This window comes from Cuculus canorus, chromosome 17, assembly GCF_017976375.1.
Source record: "Cuculus canorus isolate bCucCan1 chromosome 17, bCucCan1.pri, whole genome shotgun sequence".
Lineage (NCBI taxonomy): Eukaryota > Metazoa > Chordata > Aves > Cuculiformes > Cuculidae > Cuculus > Cuculus canorus.
The window spans coordinates 12,929,754-12,952,225 of NC_071417.1; the positions used below are offsets into that span (position 1 = coordinate 12,929,754).

At 41.5% G+C, this 22,472-nt stretch overlaps 1 protein-coding gene across 1 annotated transcript in view; it reads left to right on the forward strand.

Annotated features, from left to right (window-relative positions):
* Positions 1-22,472, forward strand: part of MED13L (mediator complex subunit 13L) — a 162,068-nt gene that overhangs the window by 62,536 nt on the left and 77,060 nt on the right. The window contains exons 3-4 of the mRNA XM_054082327.1: positions 10,737-10,821; positions 14,341-14,424. Coding sequence (XP_053938302.1) covers positions 10,737-10,821; positions 14,341-14,424 — 169 coding nt within the window. The remainder of the gene's footprint in view (positions 1-10,736; positions 10,822-14,340; positions 14,425-22,472) is intronic.

Sequence of the window (22,472 nt, forward strand, 5' to 3'; positions counted from 1 at the left end):
AGACTTGGATCAAGTGCCACAAGGCCTCGGAAACACAGGCCAGCGCCCGGGCTCTTTTCCTGTTTCAGCTGACAAAGGAATACTTGGAAGCTGAGGAATTGTGACTTGGTTTCCGAGCAGGTTGGAGAGCATTGCAGTAGTAGAGCTGGTTCAACACGATGCGTATTCTTATTATGGAGGTGCTGCCTCCCCCGTTGGGTGGCTCTTCGGTGCCTTGATGACTGTGATGGCAGGAAAGGGGCAGCTGCTATTCCTGTGCCATGTGAACGGTCTCATTCCGTGTAGGCATTTCTTGGCCGATCGGCAGCTCTGAGCAGGCAGAAACACCCATTCAGCCCCAGTTGCTGTGTGTCTTTTGACTTAAATCCACTTTCAGAAAAGATAAACTGTTTGGGAAAAGGATTATACAAGGCAATTTGGCTAATTGGAAGTGAGAGAAATCCTGGATTCTCTTCACTCTCGAAGATGTAAATTGACTGAGTGTTGCCTCTGCTTTATACTGTGTTATTCTTCTCTCTAAGCTAAACTGTTCTTTCCCTCTCTCTTTGTGTATATCTGCAGCAAAAGTAGATTAATATATCATAATCTTAAGTGCTGGTTTAATAAAACAAAAGCAGACTTTTTCACTATTTATTCCTGGAGACCTTGGGGAGCAACGCTGTAGAAGTTTGTGTAGATAATGATTTTTAAGGGCAATTCACAACAGAGATTTTTCAGAGATTAAGACCTTGCAGTTGCTGTGGTTCTGACGCGGCCCATATACAGTAAATGTAATTGGTTATTCAAAGTAGCTGGAACAAAAGGAGAAGGAGGAGGAAGTCCCATAGGTATTGCTAGAATAGTTGGCCACTACCTGACATTTTCAGTGAGAGTTCAGAAACAACAAAGATGTTTTCAGCCATGGTCAGAAGACAAATTACAGAAGTGCCGTTGTATTTGTTGCTACGGAGATCCCACTGTGCAGGTAGCAGTCTCATAAAATCAGGGTAAAATTAAATAGGTAGTTAGTGATCTTTTATGCAGTTATTTAGGGAAACATCCAACAATACTAAAAATATAAATTCGTGTCTTTTTTTTTCTGATTTGTTCAACATTTATTCGTTGCTAAATATTCTTTCTTAGATGAGTTCCTATTCTTCCCCTGTTTCCAAGCCCTTTCATTTTGTTTCTGCAATGAAGATGTAACAATTTATGACATCACATTAATATCCATGGCAACAGCCTGGGAAGTGCACAACACATTACATTTGCATTGCAGAATCAGCAGCCAGGGAGATGGCTCCCGTGGAAACACGGATGTGGGAAACAGCTCTAACAGTGGAGACAGGAGATTGCTGTGAAGGGGATTTTATTTGTCGATGTGCGTTCTCAAATTTTATGGACCTGATCTTTCAAAGGAGGTCCAAGTACAACAGAGTCGAAAGTTGCATCACTGTTTTGATTGGATAGAAAGTCATCCTTGCTTCCTGGGCCATTCCCCTGCTGATCAGGAGAATCTTTCTTAACCCTGTCTTTCATTTGCAGTCACTCTGGTAGAAGAGATCTTTAAAGAAGAGATCTTTATAGAGCAGGACTGATTAAATTAATAATTGCTGTATAAAATCAGCCTAAATGATTAAAAACTCTATTAGGAATAAAGATGCATATTTGATGGTCTCAAGTAATCTGCAAAATCTTGATGCATAGTTTGCTACTGTGCACAATTCTAAGGATTTTCTTAGGTCCAAAATGGCTCTCCAGGCTTCAGTAATGTTTTTTCCATCTCCAATGCTGTATATCATATTTTGTCATCTCCATTATTTTCTCTGTAATACCTTCTGTTTATAAATAAGAATAAATAACTATATTCTTATCAACAAGATTATGCTGCTTAAGAAATGGTATTTCTGTCCCCAGCAGAAGGAGGCTCCGTCGTATTCCCTTCTTGGCCAGGGGTTGCGGAACACGCGGGGCTGCGGAGGGGCAGCGGTGTTTGCCCTCTGGTGTGCTGGGCTGGCTGGCAGCGGGAGGTCTCCGATGGGGAAGGCACCACCTGGACAGACCTACGTTGGTTAACTTTGTAGTGGGAGTTCCCTGCGTTGGAACGCGCTGGGAACGTAGCAATCGGAGCGATATGTCGTGTTGGGGAAGTTCAGCATCACAACAGAGCTCCCTCGGTGTCACACTGGAGCAACCTGGGAGTGTGGGAACCTAACAACTCTCATATCCCAAAACTTTCCAGGAAATGCCAAAGAGATGAAACAATACTGATTAAAAATCAAAGATACCTGAAAATACCCAGCATCTGTGCAACCGAGGGAAGGAACAGAGGGATTTTCAAAGTGCTTATTTAGCCCTTCTCAAGGGATCACACACAGACGCAGTACTGGGCACTTTGCCTGGATTATTGTTCAAGGAAGTTATTCTGCTTTTAAAGCTGTTTCATACTGAGGGTTTGATGTTAGAAGTAGTGATTGAACTGTTGCTGCTCAAAACTGGCCCACCTCTAATATGCTCGTTATTGAATGTGGTCTTTTTTTTTTTTCTCTCCAGAGGTGTTATTTTTAGCATACGCACGATCTCGTCTCCTGCTCAATCTGAGCAGCAGATTTGAGGGGCAGCGGCCAGGAGCTGGCTCCGGGCAGCTCCCTCTGCCGGCGTGCGCTCAGGAGGTGCCAAAACTGCACTCGCAAACCTGCCTGACACCCTGCTGCTGAGCATCCGACCCCTTCGTGTGGAGCGGTCTGTACCTGGCAGTTAGGTGCAAAAGCTGTTCCTTAACTTTTACCTCCATTTGAATAGTGGCAAACGACAGTAAATGTTTGCCCAGAGAAGAGCGGGGTGTTTTGGCATGCTTCTCGTGGAGCACTAAAGCCCCAGGAGGAACAAACAAGCTGACAGAATATGGTTATCTTGGCTCTGCAGCCTTTTCTCCTGTGCCTGTGGCTTTGAAAGTCTACTGTTCTCTCCCAAAAAAACGTTTATGTGAGGGAAAATGGTTTGTTCCATCACATTTTTAGAGAGAGACATCATCTCAACAACTTCTGCTGTCCTAACTACGAAACTTCGGGTGCGTTTTCAAGTTTTTTCAGAAAACGGTAGCTGAAACCAAGCTTTCTTTGGAAATACAGTGCTTCCTTTACGAACACCAGGTCCGACCAGGAGCAGGTTTGCGGTGGGGTTAAGTCACTGCTGAAGCTGGACCCTCTGCTTCTCAAGTATGTGTAAACATTAGAAGCAGAAATATATTTCTTAACTCCGTTACTGATAAAGTCTGCCAGCAACATTAAATTTGGATTTCCCTATTGCCAACTATTGCTTTCTCCTTCTTTGTGTCCATTTGGGGATTGGTGGGTGGCGTGTGGGTGTTTGAAATTGCTTCAGCGAGGTTTTAAGTAAACAATTTGTCAAGTCAGTTCTGTAGTTCACTCCTGTGAAAAATATTATTATGGATTCTAGTAGCGAGGTAATAAAACAAGTAGTAAAATGAGGTTTAAAACATTATTTTCAAGTGAGGTATAAGCTAGAAGCAAAGGTGTTTGCATTTTCTAGGTTTCAAAAAGTAATATGAAGCTGCCTTATCTGTGTTCCACATGTAATGAAATTATTGTTGTGTTTCACACTTATAACCTTTAGCTGTTATTCGTTTGTGGAACAGGATGTATGTTTAAAAGGAAAGGCTGCCATGAAAATATTTCCTATATTCCTTAGTTAAATCCAAGTCTTGTTTTCTCAGAAGGCAGTGTTACAAGTAAGCTTAGGGAAAGAAGGCTTTCTGATGAAAATTGTTGTTTCCATAACCATTAGATTGAAAGAAAATAAATAAAGAGAAAAAAGTAGTCTGGGGCTGTAGGTCGTGGCACGGTATCAGAAGTGAATGTGAACAGAGGAGACATGGGCATGATTCTTGATCTTTATGCGGAAGAGTAAACTCCAATTTTAGCTAATGGAAAACAAATGCATTTGGTTAAATTGGCGTATAACTGGGATGATAATATTATAGCTCTTTTCCACAACATCCAGCCTGCCGAGTGGAAGGAAGATTGCCGTGACGTTGGAGAGGTGGAGCAACAATATAGCTTGAGTTGCTCTGTACGTGTGTCTTTGGATGGGCTGGAGATGTCCGTCTTAGGCTGGTAATCTTACCATATCAATTAAAGACTGTGGCAGGCTGCAAACGTATTGTAAGGGAGCAAATAACGATAAAAAGAAGCTGGCTTGCTTGCAGAAGGGGATGTTTTTTCCTGTCTGTAAACATGCCCGTGGTGCATTTGCCTCCACACTGTGAGAAATGAAAGCAGCAGGAGTGGTTCCATGGTGATCATTCCGGGCATGTCTAGTGAATCGCATTCCCATGTTCTGCTGGTCACTTGGCAGAGTGCCCTCAGCCGGGGAGGGCGACACCTCCTGCACAGTGCTCGTGGGGATGCTCGCAGGCAGCGCGGGGCAGGATCCCGGCAGGGATTGCCCACCGGGGCTGGCGAGGAGGCATGACACGTGGAGCTCTGCGAGGTCTTGGCTCCTCAGAGCCGCACTGCAAAATGGATTCATCAATCTTGAGCTCTGCAGTTGTTTCTAAGGCAAACCTGTGTTCAAGAAGAAGGAAGAAAGCATCCCAGTCCTGCTTTCCTAAGCGATTTATCTGTATATCAAGAGTGACATCTTGCATGCTTTGACTGAGAAAAGACTTTTAGTTCCTTTGGCTTTCAGGTATGGATTAATAGGACCTGCATTTTTCTGAAGAGCAAGCCCTGTGTTCCTCTGGTGATGGCTGAGCTTGCTCTGATCTCTCTGTAAAGAGACTTTCTGCCCTCGTAGGCTCTGTTACCTCCAACCCGGCTGCAAGGGATGGGGAAATAACTCAACCTGCTCTCTGCAAAGAACTTTTATATTTAGAGAAAGAAAATAAAAGTCCACACTCTAATTGCGTTATCAGCACAGAGAGGAAGGTCTGACTGATGCAGACATTATCCGGTAGTTTTGTTTTCTTTGAACCGGGAAAGATCAAAAGGCTGAAGCGTGGGGTTTGCAGGTGATGTGTGGAGTGAGGCTTGTGCTGGCTGTGAGTCTGGGAAATGGGAGGAAATGAGGAAAACCTGGAGACTTGGAAGGGGAAAGAATACAGGAAATCAAGTTTGGAGAGCAGAGATTGTTTCCAGGGATCGGGAAAGCGTAGCCGTGCTTTAAAAAAAAAAAAAAAGAAAAGAAAAGATAATTTCCTTCAAATTTTTTTAGTTACTTTTATGTTCTTTTGAGAAACTTTTTTTTAAATTCCCTTGTTCCAAAGAATTAAAGAGGAAAACAAGATGTAACAGCGAGGGCAAAGTTCAGGAATGTGGGAGGAAACGCTAGAAACTCTCAGGAGTAGCTTCTTAAGAAAGTGCTTCTGTCAGAGTGGCGTTGGTACCCCTGGACTCTGCCGAGGATGTGGTGGGGATCTCTCCAAACACTCAGTCCACTACCAATGTGGTCAGGCTAATTTTTTTGCTTTCCACCTATAGGAAACATCTCTGCAAAGAATATAAAGTAGTTTGAAAATAAAACAGCACATCACAAACACATGGTGGGACAAAGGAAGTAGTGTAAATCGGGGAATTGGGGCTTTTCTGGTGTGCGAGAGCAGGCGTCGCTCTGCAAACAGCTCCCCCCTTTCCTGTAGGAAGCGGTGTAAACCGCATAAAAATTGTGTTATATTTAGGTTCATTTTATTCTTCCTTGGGACAGAACTGGTGATTGTAAAAGGCATTCAAAACAAAAACCACACGGCAAACTCAGCTGGTTCATTTGGGATTTCTCATCTCTGAAGCGAGCTGGTCGGCTCTGGCACAGCACATTGCGCATTCCTACGTAGAAAGCAGATTTGTAATTACATAGCAATGTTTATACTGATTTTGTAGATAATAATTTTGGTTTTGGAGAAGTTAGATTTTACCCCTGGATTTTTGGAATATTTTAAAGTGAACTTCTAAAGACCTGGGACCGATTCCATATTTTGTGAGACCGGTTTGTTCCTAGTGCACTTCGAAACCATAGAATAGTTGGGATGGAAGGGATCTCAAAGCCCATCCAGTTCCACCCCCTGCCATGGGCAGGGACACCTCCCACTGGCTCAGAGGCTCCAAGCCCCATCCAACCTGGCCTGGAACCCCTCCAGGGATGGGGCAGCCACGACTTCTGTGGGCACCCTGTTCCAGCGCCTCCCCACCCTCACAGCAAAACATTTCTCCCTAAAATCTCATCTCAATCTCCCCTCTTTCAGCTCAAAACCGTTCCCCCTTGTCCTATCCCTGTACTCCCTGATCCAGAGCCCCTCCCCAGCTTTCCTGGAGCCCCTTTCACCCCTGGAAGCTGCTCTAAGGTCTCCCCACAACCTTCCCTTCTCCAGGCTGAAGAACCCCAACTGTCTCAGCCTGTCCTCATACAGGAGGTGCTCCAGTTCTTGGATCATCTCCATGCCCTCCTCTGGACTCACTCCAACAGCTCCATGTCCTTCCTGTGCTGAGGACTCCAGAATTGGACGCAGGGCTCCAGGTGGGGTCTCACCAGAGTGGAGCAGAGGGGCGGAATCCCGTTCCTCACCCTGCTGGCCCCACTGCTGTGGGTGCAGCTCAGGGCACGGCTGTGTAGGTAACGGTGATACTGAGCCAGTGCGACTGAGGAAATTTGGTTGTGATGGGCTGCAAGGGAAAGGCCAAGCAGATCGCGTGGAAGCAGAGGGATGTGGGAGTGTGGAGCAGGAAGAGGGAGGGAATGTAACATTCAAAGTATATTTTATAAAAACAATTCTGTACCTACTGGGAGTGAGGAAGTGCTAAAAGCAATGCTTTAAGTAGCGCTAACAGAATCTAAGTGCAGATAGTTACCTACCATCTGTTTTTCAATAAATAGCTATTATGCTAATTTCTGTTTCAATGCGCAACAATTAAAGCATCGCAGTATTCCTGTGATATTCAACAGCTGCTGCCTTTGAAGGGTTTATTTCTCTTTCTGAAGCGCAACAATTTTAGTTTTGCAGTCAACTCTGCTCGAAAGTGTAAGTTTTCATGCAGGAAATTGTGGGCCATTGACATGCAAACTTGGGTCTTGTCTGAACAGCGATGGTCGTCAGCCAGAGTCTTCATATTCCGCTTTTCCTGGAAGAGTAGGTGCAGAGCTCGTGCTGTTAAGGATACCTCGGTAGAACATGGGTTGTGAATGCTTTGTGCGTGTAGAGCGTGTGTTCTCAGAGCTTCACGTCGGCTCTGTTTGCATTACCCCAAATGGATCCTCCTGGTGAGTGGTTCTCCTGGAGTCTGGCCTGGGGAGTTGACCTGGGATGCGGAGCGCCAAGGTGGACTCGCAGCGCCTGTAAGAGTAAGGAGTACGATTTCCTTACAATCGTAACCACTGCAGGGAAATTAGATCTCTAAGTGGGTTGAATCTGATTTAGTAATACGTCAATTTAATCACTAATGACTTCAAACACAGATTTTACAAGGTGATCAATGGCAGTGTAACAATGATCAATCAATAGCATTGCGTTTAATTGGATTTTTATGGGTATAATATATTTTTTCAGAATTAATGTACCATTGCGTTGCTTTGTTATTCTTTTACTTCAATTTTTTAGATGAAATGATGCTTCAAATTGTTTGGCCTTTGAAATAACATTTTAAGGGCACATTAATAAAAATTAAAATGAAAAATTAAATGCTTGCTTTTAGTAATTGAGTTTCTGATTTTGTTTGAGCTATTTGGCTGTGTGGTTTTAAAAACCATATCTACGCAGGGATGAAATCCCCACTTTCTTCAGGATTTGAAAACGTAAGAAGGAACTGGACTGCTCTGAGCGTGAACTCCGAGCAGCTCCCCGTCCCCAGTGTTGTGGCACAGTAATCCTCCCTCGAAGTAATCGTCTTGTCCTGCGTGTCCTGCTTTAATCTCTCGGCGTGTAGCAAGAAATTGATTTTGGGTAATTTTAATGGCTGAATTCCTGGTGCTGTCCCAGAGTTGTTTCTCGTTCGCAGCGGCTGAGGTGGTAACTGCAGCCAGTGTTCTGGATAATGGGTTTCATTAGTTTGGATGCCTGAGGTAAAGAAGCAGTAGGTGGGAATAAAGACTGGGTTTGATGTCTAGACGTTCATTTCGGCTGTTGCTGCAATATGATACATTAAAAGGAAATATGTAACATAGCTCTGAGGAAATATGTATTCTTTGAAACTAATTCTACTTTTAAATGGCAGAAGGCGGTGTGACCTGAATTATTAAAATGGGGGTGGCTGCGTTTCTTAAAGGTATAACTATCTCTGCAACGCCGGCACGGCTCGCGCGCTCCCTCGCCTTCCTTCCCAGATTTCTTTTAAGTAAAATATGTCAGTTTGGTCACTGAAGCAGAACAGAGATCTTATTATCTTTCCAGTATCTCTGCTGGGAGACGTAAAATTATTGAAGTATTTTCTTTGATATTTTGCCGTGACTTCTCTCCTTGAAATTTTTATAATGGTTTCTTTTTTTTTTTTTTTGAGAACGTGGCTGACTTCATAAAAATTGTTGGACACTTTGAAGACCTTAATATTTCTGACTTGAAAATAAAAAGACCCCAAGCCAACTAAACTGCTCATTAGTGTGTTTAAATTATGAATTTCCAGTGTAAGTCTAAATAATTGTAGTTGCCCTTAATTCTTTTAACATCTGATCTGCGAAGATAAACTTAAAAATCAGCACAAGTGTTCTGTTAATTTTTTAAAACACAATGATAACAAAAAACTATTTTGTATGTGGATACTATCGATTAATTCCCGTTCTGTATGGAGACAGCAGTGAGATTTAGCACCTCAATCACAATCTATTATCGTACCTGTCAGATGCACCTTTTTTCTTTTTGCATTTTCTGCTAATAATATTTCGGCAATGAGAAAATAAAGAATATTTTCTCTGTGGAAGATTAATTTGCAGTTGAAAAACACTGCATTGTGTTCTTTTTCAGGTGTTATTTCTGAAAGGCATTTTGCCATAGTCCTGTGCCCCCTGGTGCATGGGATCGTGTCACCAGGCAGCCTCTCGCCTTTATTTATTACACAGTGCCTTGGCAGCTTACATGGAATTATATTTTATCACTATGTCTGTTAAAGCAGTGCTTCGGTGTTTTATTAGCTTGCTATGAAAATTTTAATGACTATTTATGTATTCACCTTAACTCTTCCGGAGTGAAACAACGATGCTCCTTCAGATAAATGAGTAGAATATTCTGCTATAAAACTGGTTGTCTCCTGGCAGTTGGGTGGTGGGTTTTTTTCTGAAAACACATGAAAATTCTGAAGTTAGAGTGCTGTTTTAAGCACTCTGAGGCTGTGTGCAGTCCTGTCTCATGAACACCTATGGCGCATTATGTCCTCCTTGTCCGTAAGATTTTCAAGCATTAAAGGGTCCTCTAATGGTTTTACAGGAAAGATATTTGGCTTGTGCTTGTGCCCAAAAGCACAAGTCTGCTTTTTCTTCTGAGAAAGCAACTGTGCTGTTCGGTAAGTGATTTAGGTACTAAAGCCCTGGCTTTTTCACTCTGTAAAAAGAAGAGAGACTGTTACTGAGATTAGCATATCACAACATTACACGTTCAAGAGATGTGCCTCTTCTTGTTTGAGGTTATATGGCCCAGGGCTGCTCGGAGCAGCCGAGCACCGAACAATGCTGGGGTTTGAGGCTTTGAAGCTGCAGTTGAAGACTGCTGACGATATTAGGATTTTTCATACAGCAGAAACTCCTTAGAAGCTTTACTTTAAACATGAGTGTAGAGTAAATGGTACTTAGATAGTAATCTCTGCGTGACAGACATGCTGTTGGAAGATTTCATCCCTTAAATTGGCCAAGGAGGAGTGTTAAGTATTCCGTTCTTACCATGCTGCGGAACTTGATGTTTACATTTCTAAAGATCTGCACAGTATTCTTGTTAAATTGAAATGACTGAATTTAGGCAATTAACAAATTCTTACTCCTTGAGAAAGTTATTTAATCATCTGCTCTTCCTCCGCAGCTGAGATTAAATCTTACTCAGCCAGAAGATGCAGGGTCTGGTACAGGCTTACCAGAACTCGGTTCGCTCTTGGTTGCGTTAGCAAGGGAATAAGGAGTGCAGAGATGTTTGAGGTGTGCATATCCTTCCGATGCTCTATCAGGTGGCCAATTCCAGCTGCACTCCATTGGGAGAGATTAATAGATTTATTATTTTTTAACTTTCTAAAGTCTCTGCAATTCGGTACAGAATTTACAGTTTTCATGTTGGAATTGAAAACTGCTGCGTATTCCATATATTTGCTGTATATCGCTTAAACTGCTATAGTTTAAATCGGAATCCTGGAGGAATTTCAGAGGAGTTCAACAGTGAGAGGCTCAGGATGGTTGTTTAATGTTTAAGTTATGTAAATTGATTTTACACCTTTAATGATTCACTTTGTTTCTTGATTGTCTTCATCTGCGGTTAAGTTTTAAAGGGTCTCTTAGCAGTCAAGGTGAAGAGTGATTGCTAATTCCTCACCCCTCGCTTTAATATTGGAAACTATGAACTAATGTGTTTGCGTTTATGTTTTTGTGGTTGGTTTTGTTTTTTTTAATTCAAATCGATGTCTTCAGCAACTAGAGATTAAAGCTACTCTGGCAATTTAGGTAACAGTTGTAACAGTTGTGAAACATGCTACTGTTGAAAACTTTAGCTGTTGGGGTTATGTGTTTTGTAAACGTTTGCATTTCCCTATTCTGATCCTGTTGACTTTTTGTTTCTGCAGTGGTAGAAGAAGGACTGTGGGAGAATGGACTTTCCTATGAGTGCAGGACCTTGCTCTTCAAAGCAATTCATAATCTTCTGGAAAGGTAAGAAAAACTCTATTGCACTCATATATTTCATTTTGGTATTTAAAATAATGCAAGACACTTACAGATTATTTGTGAGTTATTGGTCTTAAACCAATATTTTTTTTCTAGAGGTAGAACTTTAGTGCAACAAACGCAGGATAGAGATGGATCTTTTAAGTCATTGACTCTGGTAATGTATCATAAAACTCTGTGCAGACTGTTTAAATACTCATGCAAAGAATAGTGGTGCTGAATATTGCTGCTTGCATTCTTGCTGGGGAGCTGTTGCAAAAGCAAAAAAAACAAAGAAGTTTTCACCTTCTTGAAGTGCTTAGTGAGAATGTGCTTAGAGAGAATCATTGGATCTGAAGTATCTTAACAGATAACCTTAAGAGATCTTAACCCTGCACTTCCAGTCATCCCAGTTACATGCATCTTACAATTTGGCTTAATTTGTGCACAGTACTGGGAGCAAAGTTGAACAATTCCTGGCTCTAACAGGCATGTTGCATCCTGGGGTTGCTTTCTTTGGCCTTCATCATGTGTATACGCAGACACACATACATACACATGTGACTTTGGTACAAAGTTATTCTGTGATTAGTTAATATACTCGTGGCTTTTTCTTCTTAATCCAGCTATCAGCTCTTAAGCTGACAGGAGATTTTCTTGTTATTTAGGCCTTCAGGGTATGACCTGGCATCTCAGATTGTTGCATTTTATTCCTCCTTTGTTACTGCAGTTCTTCAGGTCACCATCATCTTCCTGTATGATATTTCAGTTCTATTTACAAATTTGGAGATCTCTCAGAATTAAGTATCAGTAGGGGTTATTCCCCCTTTTTCTGAATGTATAAGAGCAACAACAAAGCACAATGCACCTCTCCTATACGGTAATTGTGCAGAATGTAGTCTTGACTATTTCTTCTTTCAGAAAATAAGCTAATAAGAAATACTTTTGTCTCTTTTAGTATCCTCTGTGCTTTAACACAGATTTACTAGAAATGAGGTTTGTCCTGAGGTGGTGTTTCAGTGAGTAGCTGTTCGTTCCCTGTCCATACCTGCTTGCCAGTGGAGATTGACTGGCCACCTCCGCGTGTACGTGGGGACAGAACTGGTTGTTGTGTTTCCTATCTTCTACATAATTAGTCTTTTTAGGGGATTTTTACATAAGTAATAGAGTGCTTAGAGTGAATAGAAGTTCCAACTGAGTGATGCTGTGATTCTAGTTCTTCTGTAGCTTTGCAGTGTATAAGTGAAAATTAATTTTACGTGTGTGTGTTAACCTAGGGTCCTGAATCAGTGGGATTCTTGGTGTGACTCCTGGTGGATATTTTTATTCCTCGGACTTTTTTAAGCTTGTGAAGTAAAGTTTTAATTATTTTTTTAAATAATAACTTAACTGAAAATATTTGGGAGGTTACTGGAATAGTTCTGTCCAGCTGTGATGGACAATTCTTCAGAGCTGTCTCGCTTGCAGGAATTATCTTTGAAATGCATCTGGCTGGCACACATCGGTGGGTACTGGAAACCTCGTTTCACGTTGCTGTAGGCTGATCTGGCTCCTGGCCTGGCCTCTTGCCCTCAGAGATGGGATTCTGAGTGTCTTACCACACCCTTGCTGTGTGCCTGACGGGCTGTGCGATCCTGCTCCTCGGTGGGTTGAGGAAGCGTTCTTAGCAAGTTCATTGTTCCAGCTCGCTGTTGACCACCGGACGCCACTGAGGGCTTACACAGCAAAAATAAAGCCTTACTGCCGTTAACTGTTCACTCAGCCGAGTCTCTGAGATCCATGCTCCTGTAATCAGGTTTCCCATTTCATATGTTGTTATACCTTAAGTAACCTGTGATTTAGTTCAGCATGTGAGGGCTGGCTGGTTTTTAAGGCCAAGTCTATGCACGAAGACCTTTTTTCTGGGGAAGCAGTGTTAGTCTGAGCCAGTTAAAGACACGGTGATGGGGCATTGAAGGGTGTGTTGTGGGGGAGAGGTTAGTATAGTTTTTGCTAGTACAGATTATTTTCTTTAGGGATCTGATGTAAGCTTCACAGACTTCCTTTTGTTTGTGTAAAGTACGCTGGCGCTGATGGACTTTCTCCGATAGCAAATATTTCCTAGGGAATTAGTTGTTGAAGCATCTTTTTTTCCCCTCACCAAAACAAGAGCAGCTTCTTTAGGTCTCTGCTGGTTTAGCTTCCGTGTTCAGTTTAAACAATTGCTATATTCAGCTGAGCTGAATTCTTTTGCTTTAGTTGAGAAAGTGCTGTTAGAACTTTCTTCAGCCTAGCTTTAACTTGGGAAAACTCTGCCAAATTCATACAGAAGGATTCGGAGCATATGAGTATCTATGTTGTCCGTTTCCTATTATCTTCTAGGTCTGCTTTTGATCTGTAGATCCATGCTTTTCTAATCCTTGCAGAATATATTTTCCCGGAAGGTTTCCTCTGATGTCTAATTTTCTGCTTTTGTTTTGTTTTGTCTAACCTCTAGGAACTGCTATAGAAATAAACTATTGCAACACTGTGAGGAACGGAGAGGTGTAGTTCTTCCATCTAAAAGAAACACTGATTAGATGTGGAATCTATAGGGAAAGCTCACGTATTGCTCCTAATTGTAAATAAACCACAGGCAACAAAAAACCCCCAGTTGTTCAGAGCTTTTGAAACATATTTACCTTACTAAAAAATCTTCCTTCGTAACAAATCTCTGTGAACTCTTGAGCAGTATTTTCAGTTGCATGTTTGATGTATGAAGCATAAATTGCTGGTGTGATTGAGCTGGGCAGGTGGACTTAGAAAGGCATCAAGCACTCTTTAATCTGTCCCCTCAAACAGGTTATTGAGCACTTGGCATCCTCACTTTTTTCTTAAAGCCACAGAATGTACAGGTTCTGTAAAGACATTGTGCATTTCTAAAGGGGCCGCAGAGAATAGACAGTTTACTGCTTTAAATGTGGTGTGGGAGTGTGTTGGGGAGAGTGAGGTTTTCTGAGAGAGGAAAAGGTGGTTATGTGAGTTCCAGCACCTGCAATCATGCTGTGGATCATGTGAAGGAAACACGGTCCATTGTTAACATTTGGTTAACACAATTCGCTGTCATTCACATACTACACTCTGCCATTTACACGCCACAAATGCAGGAGCGCCTATTCTTTATCACGAAGTCTGAGAGGAACCCTGTATAGAAAAGAATCGACACTTTGCATTGTCTTTGTTCAAGAAGAGGAGTTTGAAAAATAGGATGATGGGTCGTTCAGCGAAGAGATTAGCATGAAACAGAAAAGACTGCCAGAGATGAGGGGAGAATGCACGTGTGGGGATCAGCATCGGTGACAGCATCATGAGACTGGGCAGTGATTCCCTGTGACTGGTGTGGGAAAACAGACAGTGGCAAAGGAACATTGAACACAATAGCTACAAAGCCGATTTCAATATGATGGAAATTCAGCTGCTTAATCCCTTCGATTTGCTGTCTTCAAAGACTGCTTTTAATTACACCTCGAGATGCAACTAGTAATTGTTGCTGTAATTGTTTTCTAGGTGCTTGATGGATAAAAACTTTGTAAGAATCGGCAAGTGGTTCGTCAGACCCTACGACAAGGATGAGAAGCCTGTCAATAAAAGGTAGGGTGATCTATAGAGCGAGTACTGCTCCTGTCAGTGTGGTGTAGTACATGATGGTAATTTGATGCTGCTTTTGATGGTTGTTTTTCCATTTCTTTTACCAATAACAAGTAAAACCACAGGCACTATTTGTTCATGTGAGTAATGCATAGAAAGTTATTAAGTAATTTTTCAGGTCTTGTTATGATAATGTAAGATAAGAAGGCAAAGTTGGTATTTATCCCTTAACTCTACAGAAATACCACATTTTTTATATTTTTTGAATAGCATCTGCCTGTTTCTTGCATTACACAACGGAATTCCAGTCAATTATAACAAATGGTTTGAATTTCTGGACAGTTAACTCCAGCATGACATTTTAGGCAGTAAAGTAAGTAGCATATAGATTTATATGTTTATTTTCTTTAAAGATGCCAGCCTTGATATGCAGCTGTCAGTGATCGGGTGGCTGACAGATCAGACCTCTGTTTGATTAACGTGCTTCTCTTGCAGCAGGATAACCAGGGAAAAGGGCTGTCTGTCTCTGCACGCTCACTGCGATTCCTGTCCTAGCGCTAAAGGTTGCAGTGTTCTCAGATCTTCTGGTACTTGCATTTATAGTCATCCGCTAAACAAGTTCTGTCAAAAATAATCTGAGTTAAGCTGAAACACAGATTTTTATTTTTTTTTTAACGGGAATCATTTTGACAGAACTGGGTTAGGAAGTGACTAAACATGCGGTTATGCTGGAAGATTTGAAGGTAATGAGCAAGTGGAGGTGAAGTGGGGTGGCAACTTCTTCATCCAGCGTAGCTGCAGTCACAACGGTGTGTCTGATGTCAGCTGTACGTGCACGTGGAAACCACTCCGTAGATCATATACACCTTTTCCCTCTAATTTCTGTCTTGCTGTGTTGTTGTACTACAGGGATGTCCAACCTCTGTCATGGTGAAATGCTGGAAAAGGTTGGCTTCCTTCTGCTACAGACTGTGTTAACTAGGTGCTTCCAAACAGTGGTTGGTTTTAAGATATAATGCAGTAATTAAACATGGATTTGTCTCTTTTCTAAAACCAGGCAGCATTAACTTAGCATGGAGGTGGCTCTCTATTTTGCTATTTATTCTCTGTAGTAGTAGACTTATGCTGTGTGTGTGTGTGTGTAACCTTTTGGTTTCACATTGATTTAATGGCAAGAAGCCATTAAAAGGTCCATTTTTTTCCCCGCACCTTTCTCTCTCTCCTAGCTGGACATCACCATCTTCCTCCTTCGTGTTTTTTCTGCTGCCTTTCTGATCACACCAAGATCTAGTTTAATTTTCTGGAAGGTTAATTCCCTAAAGTGACGTAAGAAATGGTGACTTTTCCACCTTCTGGGAAAGGGACACAACTCCTCTCAGCAAAAGCCATTTGTTTTATCAACTTTAATAGCTTTAGTGTTCAGATTAAATATATTTGCAAGTCTCACGTTTATTCCTGGGGGGTAACAATTTAAGAACTGAAGCATCTGATGCAGTACACAGTGTCTGGCGTGGAAGGTGCTGTTACTTTACAGTTGTGGCAGATTAGTAGATCTGGTGTCTTGTTTACATGCGTGTGACTCTGAGTCACTTCTGCCGCGAGGTGATCTGAGGGGGTAATTACACATGTAAATGTATGTACAGTGCGCACATAAATACGTCTGTTTTGGAATGCATTACAAAAAAGTGAATTTGTGTTGAACGTCAATGTATTTGAAGCTTTTCTCTATATAAAACTGACATTTTTATAGAGAATGCCAGGGTTGAAGGGCGGGCTTTTGATTTGAAGAAGATAATGTTTGGTTTTGATTTGTTTAGGGTTTTATTAAGTTCTTGTCAGCATAGATCCTATGTATGGATGTAATTTTAAAAGACTTTATTCAGCAATAATAATTGTGGCCTGATTTAAGATGGGATTTGTCTTGTTTCAGGTTATTAGTTTTCCTGCTATAAATACGTCACCGTAGTTAATTAATCTTACTGAAAGATGGTTGTAAAGACTGTGGAAGCTGACTTGTGGACAGCAAGGAGCAGGAGGCTTCCGAGACTCATCTGTCCAGACACTTTTTATTTAGTCTTTTAAGCTTTGTTTCTCAGTCTAGCGCAAAAAGCTATCTTTACACAAATGAAGTGATTTGTGTTAATTCCATATGAAGAGGGAAGGAGTTAAAACTTGCACCGCTGGCTTTCAGGGGGAGTCCATTCATTGGGGCCTGTGATTTTTCTGAATGGCTTTGCAGGGGAAGGGCAGGGAAGCCCAGGAGTTTAGAATGGAGTCAGGGATGAAGTGGAGCATGGCAGTGGCCGTGACCCAGTTAGTGCACGGACAATAGGCCCTTCTGAGGCAGTGTCGGGAACGCCGGGCGAGAGGAGCTTTCCTGGCCTTTCCAGGAGTTAGGGGATGTTGGATGGGACTCATAGACAGATTCCTTTGCCAGTTTTTGTTTACTGTGTGAAACAGATGCTTTTGACAGGAAATTTAGAGCAGAACTTGTGTGTTTGCTTTCCCGAGTATCCTTTTTTGTGTCTAATAACATGCGTTACTGAATAATTCTTCCTGTTTTGTGGTCTGTTCTACAGCAGTGCGTGTCTAAAACGTGTTTCCACGCTGCTGCTGGAGAATGGCAAACTTGCTTATTTATCTGCACAGCTTCCTAAAGGTCTTTGTGTTTATAGTTATGGAATTTGTTTGATACAAGGCCTTGATAGCGCCTTCTGCTGTGGTGGAAATTCATCCTCAGACTCTGTTCGGAATCACTTCCCAGGTTTTGTATGTGATTTTGGGGTTTGGAAAGCACCACCATCAATGTTAAACATCTTCTGCTGAAAAAAATTGACTGTCTTACACAAAAGTCTTTGCTAATCATATTAGTGATTGGTTTCTTGGAGTGTAGTAGGAAACTGGAAAGAATCGGTTTCTTTTGAACTGTCTGAGCAATTTACTGTAAGTTGTTAAGCTGGTTTTATTTTGCTATAATGTAAAGAACACGTGGAAAAGAACTGTTGCTTTTTGTAGCTTAAATCACCGATGGGTCACATCCCCCTTTCCAGAAATCTGGTTTTTAGCTTTAAGAGCAAAAAGCGTCATCAGTGAAATATTCAGAAGTAGAGCTGGTTTCTTTTTTGTTCTTAAGTGAGAAGCCTGAAAGATAGGAAGGGTGTCTAGAAAGCTACGGTACCTCTGTGCACTTGGAACAGTGCAGACGTCACTGCTCTTGTCATCTTTAACTTCTGGATTTTATAAAACGTTCTCATGTAGTTATTACATATTGGCAACATTTATTGTATGTACAAATATTTATATACATAGGGTTACCAGAATGTCTACATATGTTCCGAATATTTGCATTATTTAACGTAGTTGAGCTAGCACATGATTTTTCACACATTCGTAATATTGTTGGAAGGTAGTAACTTAAGCGATTGAGGTCTTGGACTAGGGCTGTACAAATGGCGAGTAGCTCAAGAAAATTATTTGCATGTTTCTGTTTGCGTGCTTTTTGTGCCTTATTTTTATTTATGTAGTTTAGAAGTGTTAGTATGGAGTGGTTTTGTGCACGCTTGAGTCAGACACTTGAACTTCAATACTTATATATGAAGCCTGGCTTAATCAAGACTTGGTGACCAATTAGCAAAGTCCCACTAATGTCCCCTTTTCTCATTATACCCTCACTATTGGCACTGTATATAAAGGATAAACTAAGTGCCCCTGATGTGCTGTTAATTAGATTTGTCAGGACTCCCAGTTGCACTGTCTGCCAAACACAAGTGTTGTCACTTACTGTATCAGTAATGAATTGACTTAAAGGCTTTTGTAGATATTTAGAGGGCCTTAGCTCTGAATACTTAAATCTGTTGTGACTATAATTGTAGTTCCAGCTCTGCTTACTGTACTGCAGGAACCTCCTCAAGCAAGAGGTATCAGCTTTTTGGAATTTCTGAAAATCAAGCTGGATTTTGTACTTAAATGTCTTTAAAATCCTTGTAAGCAGCATGCAGTCTCCTGCAAAAACACTGGCACTGCAGGGCTTGTTTTCAGTCCAGTTCAGAAGTAAATACACTTCCTCTTATTGCCAAATAAAATTGGTGCCTAAATCAAAAAAATTTTTCAATCTCTCTCCAAAAATTGGAAGGAAAACTTTGGATGGAAACAGTTCTGTTGAATAACTTCAGTCAACATTAGCGTCTTTTTAATTTCTTTTTCTGACACTTTTTTACCTCTTAAAAAAACCTCTTAATCTTGAAATACAGCCATGTTTCACAACAGAGTTGTCTACATTAGTTTTTATGAAAGTCTGTTTTCTGAAGCTTGTGTTCACTTCAACATTTTTTGCTAACCCTTATTTTCTGGGGACTCGGAACTAAAATGGAATCATACTGCAGTGTGTTTGATTGATTGGTTTTTTTCCTCTTGAGCCAGTATGGAACCCTTTCATTTTTGGTTAATCTGTCTGCTACCACACTTTCAAGCATTAATGCCATTTTTGTGATCTTGTTCATTTTTCCGGGCTGAAATCACCGTTTCAGACTCTTTTCTCCCTTCCTCCCCCTGCATCTTTCTTTACTAGCCTTTGTCTTCCTCTGAATCTGGTTTGGTTATGTGGATCTTTAGTGAGCCCTCCTGAATGTGAGCTGTAGCAGGCAGGACGCCAGCCCAGGGTTCTGAGCATCCTGGGAGCCTGGAGAGCAAGGATTATAAAATATTGCAAAATATTGTCATCCTTACGCAACAGACGTTGTGCAATCAGGGTGCTTGTTTAAACCATTAGATGATGTGCTATAAACTGACTACTCTCTGACATATCAATAAAGTTACGGAAATGCTTATTTTTAATGGCTGGAATAATTTGTGAAGTTGAAGAGAAACAGGAATTAGTCTTTTGGAGGCATTTATTGTTTGGGCTTATTAAATTTTCAGATTCGGGATAATACTCTTCTAAAGTAGCTTGTATTTTGGTATTAATTTGCTGCTAGTTTAGAAGACGGGGATCTTGAATGAACATGGTATGTTGTATATCATCTAAACAAGGCTGTATAAACCAATTCTGCTGTGTAGGACTGGTAATGCAATTAAACCTATATTCTTCCTTCTAATTATGGACTGGTGAGCTGTAGGCCATCCTTTTCATGACTAAAATTAGCATTGCAGGGGACCAGTTGCTGATGTACAGTAATTACAGATCAGTTACATCTTAAAATATATAATTGTTAATGAACTCTGTTGGCTTCAGTTCACTTGGAGACTATGTAAAACGAAGTTAGTTCTAAAGTGTGGCTCCAGCCCTTTGCTAGAAGTATAGAAGTAATGCTGGCTGGGGTTTTAGAGTGGTTCCTTCCCACCTTTGTCCTGTCTCCTTGCTTCTGAGGGTTCTATGTATTCTCCTACATAATCACCACAACTGAACTCTGTTCTGAGCTCAGGAAGATGAATTTTTGAACCTGTCTAGAATGGGAGGAGCAGCATTTGGAGCCGTTAACGTTTGATGGTAGAAACGGGATAGGGTTTGGGTACAGTGCGTTAAGAAGCCACTGTTTGTTATTCTCGGGTGCTTTCTCTGAGTGCGGTGTTGCCAGGAGCATCGCCTGGTGACTGGCCTTGTGCTTCTAGTCTTTGAAAAATTTCCCATTGGAGAAGCGTAGCTTTTTCTTTGAGTAGAATGGGGCAGGCCAGGTGGGGAGCCAGAGGCTCCGGCAACTGATACGTGAGCGGTGCCTGCGTGCCTCCCTCATGCTGACATTTTGGGGTGAATTGTGGAGAAATTTTGCCCTTTGAGGGCAAAACCTCGGGCAGAAGCCTCCTGCCCTCCTGCTCAGAGTCGTACAGCACATCTTGTTCCTTTAGTCTCGATTTCAGACACGTTACCTGTGGTCTAAGCCTGAGTCAGGGCAAGGAGCACGTGTGGAGCAGCTCATTGCTCGATCATGAACACTGGGTGACTTTCAAGGGCTCTTAGTTTGAGAGAAGTGACTTCATATGTTCTGAGTGTGCACTTAGGAAGTTGAGAAATCCTGGACAAGTAAGCAAATGCTGGATAAAATTTTAAAAAGGAGCCTGGAGGCACTTGTGTTTGGCACCGAGATTAACTTCAGGTGAGATAAATCTGCGTGTATGGCTCTCTTGCTGCTGGCTTACGATACGGGCAGGCTTCTCTTCACACGACCAGTCACACAGACATGACATTTGTCTTAAATTTTCTTTCTCAAAAATCAATAAACGTAAAAAATACCTATAATAAGTCAGACTGTGCTTTTTCTCTCTCTAATTTACCCTGATGATAAATCTGGGACTGGTTAATTACTAAGGAGTAGAGCTTTTTTTCCAGGTGCCCAGCAAAGGGCTATTGCCAGACTAATCCCCTTTACCAATAACGTGCCTCATGCTGCCATCTGCTGACATCACGGTTTGTCCTTGCCGCCAGGGATCAGGTCACGCTTGCCTTTGTGGTAAAATGTCTGGTCCACACTGCTTTGTTACGACGATACCTCTGAAGATTTGCCAGTGTAATGCTTGGATGTGGATATTGTTCTTCAGGATATAAAGTCCTACTTTTGGACTAGCTTATGTCTGTTACAAAGAGTTTACAGAGGAAAAAGGTACTGCGATCGATGTTTATGTAGAATTGCTTTGATCTGTGTTTTGGCCAGGGTTTCAGAGTTCATCTCTCCAGGGAGCTGTAGGCGAAGCACAACACTGCTTGCAAGTCACTTGTCTACCAATGCCTTTTGATCCTTGGTGATCTGTAACATAAAACCCATCCGTTCCTTATGCATCACTGGATTTACGAATGTCAATCTGAATCTCTTCTCTGCATGATTTTCAAGACATTTTCTTCCTACATGAGTAGACTTTCCCCTTTTTGCTTCACTTTTTCTTCTTGTCTTGCTATTCAAGTTCTCTGGATCTCTTCTAACCAGTTCAAATTTGGACTGAAAAGCGGTTTTCTTAAGGCATATTCTGTAACGACTGGAGCCTTTAAGGTCAGCGCTGTATTGTCAGATACCAGAATACTTGGGAAAATTGAAACTTCATGGAGAACTACCCTCCCTTCATTTTTTTTTAATCAGTTTGAATATCACGGTGACAATTTTTCTTTTAGGATTTCCCCCTGGAGGGAGGTATTCCATGAGAAGTGGGAGCCACCACCTTGTAGGTATGAATCTTCAGGGACTTCCAAAATACAGTCTCATGATTGATGACAACATGGGAGAGTAAGAGACTAATCCTGCTGGGCACTCGGGCTGCAGCCATAGCAGAAGAAGAATCTTAGAATTACAAGGTGGTGAAGCAGGGATAGATTCAATTTCCCACCAGAGAAGGGTATTTTCTGTTGTCTTTGAGGAAAGCGAGCTGCAAACATTTCTTTGAGGGATCTCATCTCTTTTTAATTTCTTCGTGTTACCAGCTGTAAAAGACATGGGGAACTGCGATGTTTTTTTGGATGATGATATCAGTACGTTTAATTATATAATTTCCATCTGTAGACTGGAAAGCTGATGGAGAAGATCTAAAGGAAGAACATTAAAATGTCTTCTTTTTTTCCCTTGTTGAGGGATCCAACAGTCTAATTTAAGAAACTGGATGTCTAATGTACAGAATTATCTTTTTACTGGTCTTCAGATTCTGTAGAAACATGTCTTGTGTGCATTCAGAGTGTTGCTTGAACCACATTTACGATCTGGTGTTTTGAAGAACAGTTGCCTAGCACAGGAACATACAGTGAAATTATTTACTGTCCCGCACAATTCCTAGAAAAAGATTTAATTGAGGAAGAAGCGGAAATGTTGCCTGAAGAATTTCAGATCCTGTCTGCTTTGGATGCAGCCATGAGACAGATGCAGCATTTAACCAAGTAAGACAAAGAGCAGTGGGTATAGTCGCTCTGGATGCTGCGTTACAAGCTGTCTGCTATTATATGCATCTCATTCCTTAAAGGAAGTATACCCAGATACTCTTCTGAAATATCCCTTAAAGTAAAAATTCTCTCCAGCAGTGGTCAAAAGTGGAGCAGCTATGGGACGACTGTAAGGTCACGCCAGGAATACAGTGGTTTC